The sequence below is a fragment of the Drosophila gunungcola genome, unplaced genomic scaffold (assembly GCF_025200985.1).
Source record: "Drosophila gunungcola strain Sukarami unplaced genomic scaffold, Dgunungcola_SK_2 000001F, whole genome shotgun sequence".
Taxonomy (NCBI): Eukaryota; Metazoa; Arthropoda; class Insecta; order Diptera; family Drosophilidae; genus Drosophila; species Drosophila gunungcola.
Window position 1 is genome coordinate 3107976 of NW_026453197.1, and position 12131 is coordinate 3120106.

Sequence of the window (12131 nt, forward strand, 5' to 3'; positions counted from 1 at the left end):
TTTACAAAATTAATTCGCTAAATTCCACCGCCAGCTGACGGTGGGTCAGCTACGGTATTAAAAACAAGCATTAAGAAGTCCTCCTATTCCTGTTCTTATTTCTGTTTCTATTTGTATTTCTATTTCCAGTTCCCTGGCAGCCCTCGGTCTGGTGGAGAATAATGCCCCGAATATAGTGGCTGCCATGTTAGTTTCGCCGCTTATGGGTCCCGTAATGTCGATAACATTCGGCGCAATTATCTCCGACAAAGAACTAATGGTAAGTGCAGCTTCCCCTTATGGTTGTGGCTTTTTCTGCGCTTTCCATTTTACGTGGGACAAACAAATTGTTGTGTAGCATTGCTCTCCGAAAAGCCATTCAGAAAACCACCGTTCAAACCCGGCCAAAAAAGGCGAAAAATGAACGGAACAGCACTATTGTATGGCTAGTGAAAAATGGAATAGTGGAAATAGTTTTCCCTAGGATAGGGGAAACTCGCAAAATCCATTTTGCAGCGCGTTAAATGAAATCGTCAACACTCTTGCGCGACGACTCCTCGACTGGTTCTATGTCGGTACTATTGAGTGATTTATGAGCAAATGACATTTGGAAAATAATAAAAATTGCACCGAAAATTGCTATGCCAGGCGTCCGTCCCGTCCAGCTGTCAAAATTCGCATACAGCCGGTAGAAATATGGAATATGTGGGGCGTTTTGGGCTTGGGTTTGGGTTTGAGTTTGGGTTATTCCAGTCAAATGCATAGCGACACAGCGCTTGATGTTTTGCAAATTTGCATCGCTTTTGTGGTAAATGGCAAAGTTGCTGAATTGTTTATTGACAGCGTTGGCTTGAAACAGGGGCGTGGCACCCTATGAAATATTCAAATGTTTTTTCGAAAATTGGATATAGATGCATCGCAGCGATGCGTATGTTTGTGGGTTTATTCAAATCCATATAAATAAATACTTTGTAAATTCTTTTTGAAGGCCTGCCGAATTGCACTTTATGAATTAAATGAGTACACAAAAGAGAAGAGTAGTTTTCTATGCTTTATTGAAGGACTAGCCACTTCACATAACACAAATCATTTTGCTCGAAGGAACCCTGGCTTAAAACCACACCTTGCGGCTTTGCAATCATTTTCTTCCCTTTTGTGCCAGACTGAAAACTAAGCTACTTAGAATTAAAGGAGGCAGCACTTAGGGCCACCGTTCTGCGCAAAGCCAATAAAACTGAACTTTAACTGCAGCCAGACGTCGGCACCTGCTTTCCAAAGTGTCATAATTGTCACCACCAAGACAGCGAGCTGCAATCCTCATCCTCTGAGATGGTTTTGCAGGATCAAAGGCGGTGGCTTGCGCTTCAGGACACCCAGAGACAGGACTCAATGTGCAGGCTGAGTAATAAATAGCAGCTAGAGAATGTACTGTGTACATAGATAAAGTTGAGGCTGCAAAAAAAACACAACAAATAAGTAAAACCAAAATAAAATAAAAAAATAAAATAAAATAAAATAAAATACAGAAGAGTGAAATAAAATAAGGTAAATATAATCGTCTGCTGCTGCTTCTGCTGATGCCGCTTCTAATGAAGAGACGACTCAGCCAGTGGGTCCGATGCCCCAGAGGCAACTTGTTGTCTGCTGACACAATTTCCACCGCACGATGGCTCACACCTGGGGCAAACAGCCTGGATTCCCGGACTCCCGGATTCCCGGTGCCGTCCCCTTGCCGGCTTTTGACACCTGCGTCGTGTCGTGTACTTCAATTAAATTTTAATTGAAATGAATATGTTCGTGTGTGAAAACATGCCAGGGTGCATCTTTTTTGTGGAGTGGCTGTGGCTCAAGTTGCGCCATCATAATCTTTGCATTTGGCAAAGATTGCGGTCACAAAAATACCTGCATCCAATTTCCAGATGCTTCCTGCATTAAATTCACCTTAAATTTGTGAATTTAAACTTAAATGCAAATGTCAATTGCATTCATTTAATTACAGCTAAAAAACTCCACAACGTTGAGATGTTTTGATTTCATTACAAAATATTTGACTATCTGCACAAAATACACAGAAGGCCGCTCTCAGATTAACACACATGCTGGGAAAATAATTGAAAAAGTCATGCCAGCCATTCAGTGCGAGTGTTTGCGGACAAAACTCATATGCAAAAGTGTTTAAACAATTTCACACAAAAATGCCAATTACAAACGATGACAAAATGGCAAAATCGAATGGGGGCAGTCAGAACTGATGGCTAACTATTAAAAATAATTGGCGGGTAAAAACTGAAACAGGATTCCGCGTAATATTGTGAAAACGAGTTGGCTTTCCACATACTGGTGGCCGTTGAGGCTAGTTGAATGTTATTGAATTGCAATTTTAGCAAATATTTGCACGCCATTTAAAGTTGATTCGCACATGAATGTAATTTGTTTGCACATTACGCATACGCAGTGTGGGTTCGTGTGCATACCTGCCAGCAAATAGAAGAGCGAACAATAAACAAGAAATTAGCAAAAGTTTTCACACCCCACTTAAAAGGCAGTTGGTTAAATTGTTGTGCAAACTCTTTAAACTGCATTTACTTCAGAGCTGCAAACTTTCAGCCCCGCACAATATTTCCAGCTTGTTAGCCAGCTGCTTTTAAAGCCTCAAGACAAGTTACTTTATATGCGACGCAGTTGTGTTTGACTGGTGAATGGGGGAAAATGGGCGAAAATGGTGAAAACCTTCTCCTCATCACTGGTTAAGAATGCCAGGACGACATCGTGTGGCTGACATTAGAGCGATTTTCTTTTGTGGGTGCTGCTGCCAACAACAGTTTGCAGTTGCGTGGCTGCAAATTTGGGTTAACATGTCACGAATCTACTCGCACTTGCTTGGCGCTTCAAAGTATGCAACATTATCGCTTAAAGTGTCGGTGGCTGAGGTCCTGTGGCATTTAGCTCGCTGTCTCACCCCCGCTCCTAATTTCGCCCCTCCATTTTCCATTTTCCTTTCAGCGAGTTGGCTTCCTGTGTCTGGGCCTGGGCATGTTCATCTCCCTGGTCTTTGGCTTCATCTTCGGCCTGATTCTGGGCACAACCGAAATGCCATGGGGGCAAAATGCCGACTGGCCCACCGAGGAAATGCGCGGCAGGTAAGGTGATAAGGTAAGGTTAGGTGAGGTAGATAAACAGCCCCCAAATCAATGTCAATCAGGCAGAACAATTGGTTTAGATTGCCCAAAACGGCACACGTTCAAATCAAGCCGGAAACCACCTGGAACATTAAATTAATTCCCCTATATGGATGCAATCAAATATGACTGACACTACAGTAGCTGCGGTGTCCGAAACAATTCCAATATCCATTTTGATTTGCAATTTAATTAAGTGATATTTATGATTTGCATTTTCTGCCGTTCTTTGAATGCAAGAATAAGCCAGACATTGAACGACAGCTGTCCATTTGTTGGAACCCGTCAAAGGCAAAGCTCAATATATATTATATATTAAGTATATGTAAATACCCTTTTCTTAATTTACGTTAACCCTTCACGAACAGTTTAAATTTCAGACAAGGCACTTTTGTGCACTCATAAAAAACAATTAACGAAAGAATAAAACAAAAGTTTACATCTAACATGTGAGTAACTCTACAAATTTTGATTGACAATGGAGAGGACTGACGTGTAAATCAATAATGCTAGACAATATCCGTGTTCTGATATTAATTAAGACACATTATCGCAAGCCATTCATTTCCCAGAGCCATCAAGTGAGACAGTCTCAAACTGAAATCCCTCGACTTTCCAAAGTGAATTAGGAGTTTGCCGAAAATCCAAAATCCAAAATTCATTAAGTATGTTAATTATCCAGTGTCTCGCGCAGCTCAGCCCTTGCCGCTACAGCAAATCGGTGGGTAAATCTATGAGTGCGAATGTAACAAATTACTAGCAAATAATTCAAATAATCCCGGGCCCCGCAGTAATGTGAGGCGTGTGCTCATTAGAGGGCCCCCCAGTCGTCTGTGCCAGGCTTTCTGGGACAATCTTCCGCCTCCCAGTCACTTGAGTCCATATATATGGGCACACATTTATTACGGCATCGTTTTTTGCCAAACAAATCTTTAAGTCGCCACGCGCCGGCTGTGTAAATCTCTTCTAGCACTGGAAGTGGGCCCACAATGGGCTTAGAGGAAAACACGCCCCCGGGCGGCCAAAAAAAAAAAAAAACGACAGCACAATAAATTAAGCTCAGCCACAGAATTTGCCGGAAGTTGCGTGAAATGAATGTGTGTCGGCAATTGTGTTAATTGCACAAAATAAATTGTTAAAATAATAATACACAATACACAATGCTGGCTGCTTAGTCTGTCGGTTGGGCGTGTTCGGTAAGTCCGTCGTCCTGACATCTAAATATATTTGTACATATATGGCCTATCTCTATAATGAAGTGCCTCAGTCCAGGCTGCTGCTTTATTGTTGGCCGAGGCCCGTCAAGTGGCTTTGTCCATCATCATCATCATCTCCATCTCCATCTACATTTCCATCATAATAATAAGCACACATAATGAATTCCTCCAGATTGCGTGAGCCTATCACCGGTCATGCAATCGCCGTGAGTTTCCAATGGTCATCTTAATTCTCATCCAACCCCGTTGTCGCTGCTCACTGGGCTCAATAATTGTGTCACGTGGCCCGTGAAAATAGAGCCTTGTCATTCGGTCCATTGGACTCGAGACGTCCGAGTGATATGCCGATATTTCTCCAAGTCAAGGTTGTATGTGCATGCACCTGACGAATGTGTACGGCTGTGGTTAATTAGATAATGCTAGGAATGGTTGTGGGGGATTTTTAAAGCAATCATTTCCTATCACTTAAGTTTTTGAAGTTATATAAGTTATATTATATATTACTTAATATTTAAGATATATTTGTCTTCTAAATACTTTGGTATAGGTAAAAGAATTTAAAATGCCTTGGTATACTGTTCACAAATGTCGTTTCAAAAGGAAAAACAATGCTATTCTAACGAAGTGTTTAAAAGTATGCACGATTTATTTAAAATCTAGAAATCCCTCATATTTATTTGAAAAGACGACGTACAATTTTTAGTGCATTCAAAGTGATTTGAAAACCCTAGTGATTTCTGGGGCACCGCCAATTATAAAAGTTAAAGTTCATCAAATAAAGCAACTATATATTAAAAAGCATAAGCCTGAAAAAGTAGTAAGGGAGCTCAAATCTGCAATTATCCTATTACTTTAATGTGTTAATGAAAGGCTTAATTACTTTTCAATCGACAAAGCAATCCTCATAGAGTTATGTTATTTTAACTAGACAGTCAGCCTTCCACCTTGCAACCGCATATTTTTGGCCCACTCTATTCGCCATACATTACAACGGCAAGCCAAATTAAATTTATGCTACTTTACTGCGGGGGCGTGACGCCACGCCCACATGGTTGCAACTGTCGGCAAATGCCACATGCAAACTGGCAAAAATAATCAGTGCAAATGTCGTCGAGGGAGGGCATTGCGTCCGAAAGGTGGAGGGAGTTTGTCTAGTTTTCAGCAGTAAAGTGTGTGTATTTTGGTCCTGCATTGAGAACGGGAATTCGAGAATATTTTACTCCTGCCGCGCTGTGTTGATTATTACATTTTGAATGCACACTAAACCAAATTCCCATGGTCAGCTTAGTTAAATAAATCGCAATTAAAAGCAGAACGTCTGCTGTGGGCGTTTCCATTTTCCCTTGATGCAGACAAAAAATGGGTAGAAGTGGAAGGGGTTTTAAACGATATTTTATCCAGCGGTAAAATCGCACCCATTCTGACCCACATCAGACCAATCTCGATGCTGTTTTGGCCTCATTTGCATTGTTTTCAATCTACCAAACTCAACCATAAACAATTTGCAGCAACAAATTTATACGACTTGCCTAATGTTAGGGCTATAATTGAGCGTAAATTGTCGAGGTATAATAAAGTTGTTTTATGCATAAAAGTTAAATACTTGTATAACTCAAACTGCGCCATTCATAAATAAAACTCACACTTTCGGTAGCGAAAAAACCCACCAAAGCAAAGTAAAAGCGCCATTAATCAGGAAAAGTTTGTCCCAGGTAAAAATCCCGAATTTTCATATAGGCAAGCCAATGGCACAAATGAGGCCCATGAATCAAAAAAAGAGAGAGTTACGTAACTTAGGATATCCAAAGTCTAAAATACACTTGCACCCTGCTTAAAATCCATGCTCAGAACGGCATAAAACAAATCGCCTGTAAAGATAAACGGAAAGAATTCGTAACTAAAGTGAACCTTAGTATATGACCACTTTGTTTTTGATTTGTTGGAATCAATACATAAAGCTATTGTAAATAAAAAAATATACAATTTTAATAGCTCAAAAGTTGCACTGTCAAACCCAATTTTTCCTTAGGCACTGTTAAAATGAATTTTTGAAGCGAAATTAATTAAAATGCTTAACGAATTCCAGTAGAGGTCAAGATAATTGGTATTGGTAGCTTATCAGCAAATAATAAATCGATTTTATTTTACCATAACCTAGTTAAACAGGTGTTAATAACATTGCGAATAAGTAATAAACCAAAAACTTTATCGCAAAACTATTTAAATTTTTCAATAAATCTCTTATTTTGATTTAATGTCTCACAATGTTATGTTGTAATCTAACATCAATATAACCAAATGGAAAATAATTATAAACGATTATAATTAATCAACACAAATGTAATGGGTAATAATAAAATTGGGTATGAGTGATAAACTAGAACTTTGTTTCATGTACTATAATCCATTTCTATACTTTAAACTCAGCTTCAGAATCAGGCTCACCCTTGTATTTTTAACTGGGGCTTTAGGTCTAATCAGGGACTTGACTTCTTGCTCGGGGTTGGGGAAGAACTTTAGCGGACCAAATCGTAATACCCCTAAGAAGGGTATAAAAGGCAGGAGGCAATGAAAAGTTTGCCAACATTTCTCACCATTAAGCGACTCTGACTCCTGACTCGTCGAGCCCAGGGCGACCAGACCAGACTGGTTGGTTGGCGGAAGCGATAACAAAGCCGCTGACACTTGACAAACTTGCGCGAGTGTCAAAAAATCTCCGTGGATGAGATAGCAAATGGGGAGTGGGGGCATGGAAAAATCCGTGTCACCTGGCGTCGACGGAGTGAAGTACTTGGCCCACCTGCTGACCCTGACGCGAAACGGCAGATAAACGGTGGCTGCGCGACGGTCTCCTGGCCGGCCAAACATTCATCTTAATGTGACTTAATTTGCAGTTGCTCGCCCTTTTCAACAAAGGCCCGCGGACATAGCGTTTAGCCGGCGGGCCGGCATTTGTCATACGCCGGCTGTGTTGTGTTTTTAATTAATTTTTACATTTTGTCCCTACTTTTTCGATGGCCATTTCACAGTTGATTTTTCAATAATTTCTCTTTCGATTCGCAGGGGCAACGTGCGCGCCCTCTGGATGGGCGTGCTGTGGGCGCTAACATCTGGCACTGGCGTGGCCGTGGCCTTGCTCCAGGGTTCCGCTGGGCCCCTGATCGGGGTCGCCATATCCGCCTCCCTGCTGCCGCCCGTTGTCAATTGTGTAAGTATCTAACAGATTCAAAAAGTCTTCTTTTATTTAGAAATCATCAAGGCATTGAAAAGTATGCTATGAAAAATAGGTACGTTTTCGTTATTAATCCATCGGACTACGTTTGAATATTATGTATTGCATACTTTTAGACACCTTTATAAGTAATTTTAAAAACCACATGATTTCGGTTGCACCCTCAATATTTAATCTATTGAATATAAAATTCCGTTAAGCTCTCTACAAATTAATTATAATATTTTGAATATCATGTATTGCATACCTTTAGAAACCAATATAAGTACATTTAAAAACCTCGTCATTTCAGTTGGTTACAAATATATAGCCAGCGCTAGAAAATATTGCATTAAATTCCCTTACCAGAATAATTTAACTAGGTGTTACAAAAGCCTTTTGATTTTAGTTCGAATATTTAGGAAGCAAACCTTGATTGAGAATTTTTATTATCACCTGGAGAGTTATTTACATTACGTCATTAAATATGTTTGCCTTGAAGGATTTTCAAGGAATGTTAAGTTTTGCTTTTGAAACCTTAGTTGCTAAATTTTAAAAGTTTAATTTTCCTCAACACGAACAAGAGTGTAGTAAGTAACTGTACAAAAAAAATAGTTTTAAATCTCTTTAGTACAAGTTAAGTAAATAAACCATAACATTTAAAGCTACAATTTAATTTAGCCTGTTGGATGGTCATATTCTACAGTGTACTTATTGTATTATGTGTGCTAACTTGTTTTTCGAGTAGCATAAATATGCATTCTCCGTCTGAACTTAGCTTAATTGGAAAGCCGATACCATAAGCAAACAAAGCGGTCCTTCAGCACACATCGGTTGGAATTTATCAATACTCGTATGCATTAATATGGCGACGGAGAATCCCAATTTATAAAGTGTGTTCCGTAGCCTTGAAAGTGGCTTCTGCAAAGCAATTTTCTTGCCATTAGCATTCTATTAACAAAAGCTTCGTCGGCCTTCGATTCTGGCAACGGTTGCGCAGTTGATGTTTCATCATGAGTGAGCAGGTGCCGGAAATGACTTTGCCAGCAATATTTATGGCCAGCCAGAGGCCCAAAAGCGTTCCTCGAAATGTGAATAACACAGGCTGCTCAAACATTCCTATCAAATATCCACTGTGGTCAGCCGAATGGAAAATTACGCAATTCCCATTTATATTAGGCTTTCAAGTTTTGACTCCACTTGAGTTTTTATACTATCGATGACTGCCTGCCTTGCCCAAATTGCCATATTTCTACTGCCGCAAACATGGTGGAAACTTCCGAGTGCCTCTAAGCCGTAAGTGGACGTAGCAACGCTGCTTAAGATCCGGTCAAAAACGATTGGCCAATGCGAATGCAAAACGGGGCTAGAAGTTTTGGGCCAGGCTAATATTTTTTGGGCCGGCGATGGGGCCCTTCAAGTGAAATTCGCCATAAATTAGGCCGAAATACAATTTGCTGATTAATCTGAAGTGCATTGCCCAAAAACTTTTGGCCATAAATCTGTCCGGCGGCAGAAGTATGAAGAAGGGCCAATGCCGGGACCGGTTCTCAGCTGTTATCCCACTTTCTGTGGCGCAACCGCAGCGAGTGCATAAATTTCGACCCAATTTTCAAGTGCAAATTGCGAATCGGAATGCCCAACTGCAGACGGATGTTGGGTAAAATTATAAAGCAAGCGAGCAACGCTCTGCTTCTGCATTGCTCCAAAGGGAAGTGCATACAAAAACTTGCAAACACAGGAACCGGCAGGAAGGCAGGCCAAGTGCCACACAAACTGCAAACTGGCAAACAAACAGCGTCGCAGGCTGACATTTATCAATGCTGACAGAGGGACAAAGGCGCCAGGGGGAAAAGGGAAAAGGGAACATGAGGAGCCCACAAGCATGACAAAATGATGCAAAGGGCGAATTATGGACACTGGAACAGGGCTGTCTGCTGTCTGCTTTCTGCTCTCTGTTGGAAAAGGGACTCCTCCGACTGCCGAAATTAAACCGGCCAAAACAATGGCGCTGAAATCGCTTAATCATGGCGGCCGCTGCGGTCGAGCATGTGTGCAAGTGTCGCCCCAACTCCGCGTCCTTATCCTTATTCGTCCTTTTACATATGAGCTGCATAAATCAGTGGCACGCACTGAGGCTGAAGCAACCTTTGTCCATGTTTTCTCGGCTTTTTTACCCGTTTTACTTAACCAGCAAAGAGCGTGTTACAATTAATTGCCATGTGTCTGGAGCTAAGGCAATAGCGCAGCCAACAGAGCGGATGAGTAATTTCGAGATCTCATTTCTGCCGGGTGCGTTCTACTGTTAAAATGTGAAAGTAAACTGAGCAAACTGCATCGCAGTGACGCCAGAGTTGCAACTCTTAATTTTGGCTTATTAAATTGCCAGCGACCTTATTTATGTGGCTTGGCAACATGAACTCCAATTTCGAATCGGTCTGCCTTTACTTTCAAATCCGAGCACGCAATAATTCACCCAGAAACGGTCGTAAATTCGAATAATAGCGAAAATAGAAAGTAAGTCGAGGAAAAGAAAAGTCATGAGCTCGCACACAAATGGAAAAACAAATACACTCCAACAGATTTCTGTGTTTTACAATCGAGGTCAGGATATTAGAAAATGCATTTGTTAAATTGCTTTGATTCTACAGATAATATCGACAAATGTTTTTTTTGTTTTTAAAACAAAAATAAAAATTGGTTCATTAATATTATGTTTGGTTTTACATTAAAATAAAAAGCTTTTTTATAAATTACCTAAAGATAGTAATAATAAATTTCCCAAATATATTTTTTTAATGCTACACTAAAGATAAATATATTGGAAGTTGGACGTATCGAATGACAAAATGCTTTCCATTTTTTATGCACTTAAGACTATCTTTCACAATATTTTTTTCAAACTCATAAATAAACTAGAAAATGTAATAAATCATTAATCAGCAATAAAACTCAATAAAACAACATTGGTCTAACAAAGTCAAATTGCTTTGGAAAGGTAAAATATTAAGAGATTACATTTTTAAAGCAAATAATAACTTAAGATTTAAGTAAGTTTACCTGCTACCGTTGTGACCCCAATAGTAATCCGGCACATATAGGAAAAGCACGCACTTCCGGACTTGGTGAGCAATGTGCTGAGTCATTATAATTTATAATAGCAGAGAGGAGGACCCAAAGCGAAATCAAAAAAAAGAAAACGAATGGCACAAAAGGCGAACGAGCTGAAAATGCGACAATGGAGTTCTATCTGCCAGAGGGAGGGAGGGGATTGACGTAAAATGTTTGCGATTCTGTGGCGCCCACACACGCTGCAAAGTTGTTACAATTCAAGGCCGGGTGGAGCGACTACTTGGTATGCCAACGGCTGCGCCATCTAACCGGAACTAAGAACGCGGCGACCTTATGACCCCGAGAAGGCAGCATCAGACGACCGACCGCCACACATGACCATGGACCATGGGAACTTCAAAGTCACAGCCACTTTCTTCCGCTTGTTCCGTTTTGCAGGGTCTCTTCTGGTCACTGGCCTGCATTTGGCTCATCTACCCGGAGAAGCGGATTCCCCACTTGAAGAACGAGCCGATGAACTCGACCAGCGCGTATCCCTTCATCTACACGAACTACTTGCCCACCGAGTTCCTGATCAACGGCATCGTGTCCGCCTGCCTGACCGTCGTGAATGTGATTTGCATATTTATCACGGCCATAATCGTATTGAAAATTAAAGAGGTCTCGGCGCCATATACGGCCAGTCCGGACTTAAAGCGGTGAGTAGACCATTTCTGCCAGTACATTTCTGCCACTTTGCAGGCATATTTTAGTCGATGACGACATGTACTCGGGGAACTCATTAAGGTGGACCTCGCTACCTTTGATAATATGTTTTTTGATTTAACAATGGTATTCAAATTTATCACTTGTATGCAGGGCTGCCAATATATGAATTTACAGTTTATTTTTATCGATACATTTAAATAAAAGAGTTATAAGAATTTCATAACAATTTTAGGCACCAGTTTTGCATTTTTTATCCAAAAGAATTTCAGAAATTATAAGAGCCGAGCAAAATATTCCCTTTTATAAAAAGACTGACATGAACATCAGTTACATTTTTTTTTATTTTTTCTTTACCCGCAAGGCATGTTACTCACTATTTTGATTTATCCAGTTACCAAATAAAACAAAACTCGAGCACTTCAAATATTTATCAAACACATTTTGATAAAAAAAAAAAACAGATCAAACAACTTCCTATTTAAAATCTTCCCAAGTCGTCGAAGATGGTCCACCCTAGAGAACATGATATGTACATATGAATAGCAGGAAATTAAAAATCTGCACAGCGAGAAGCGCTGGAGTGTGTTTAATGACGGCGGAGCAAGTGCTTTTAAGCTTATCATTTCCGTTATGTGCGCTTGGTCAGTTGCCCATTAGTAAGTGTAATTAATAACGACGACAGACACAGACAAAATCACAATAGTAAACAATTGTGTTGGTTGTCCGGTTTCCAGTGCATTGGTTTACTTTGCGAGCATTCTCTGT

General features: G+C 40.4%; 2 protein-coding genes across 8 annotated transcripts in view; one reads left to right on the forward strand and one right to left on the reverse strand.

Moving 5' to 3' along the window:
* LOC128262680 (uncharacterized) overlaps positions 1-12131 on the reverse strand; it is a 118988-nt gene that overhangs the window by 53195 nt on the left and 53662 nt on the right. The window lies entirely within an intron of this gene.
* The window catches only part of LOC128262683 (uncharacterized), a 36661-nt gene that overhangs the window by 16275 nt on the left and 8255 nt on the right, over positions 1-12131 (forward strand). Inside the window, 4 exon segments of the mRNA XM_052997092.1 lie at positions 130-259; positions 2983-3119; positions 7439-7583; positions 11097-11356. Of these exon segments, the coding sequence (XP_052853052.1) occupies positions 130-259; positions 2983-3119; positions 7439-7583; positions 11097-11356 (672 nt within the window).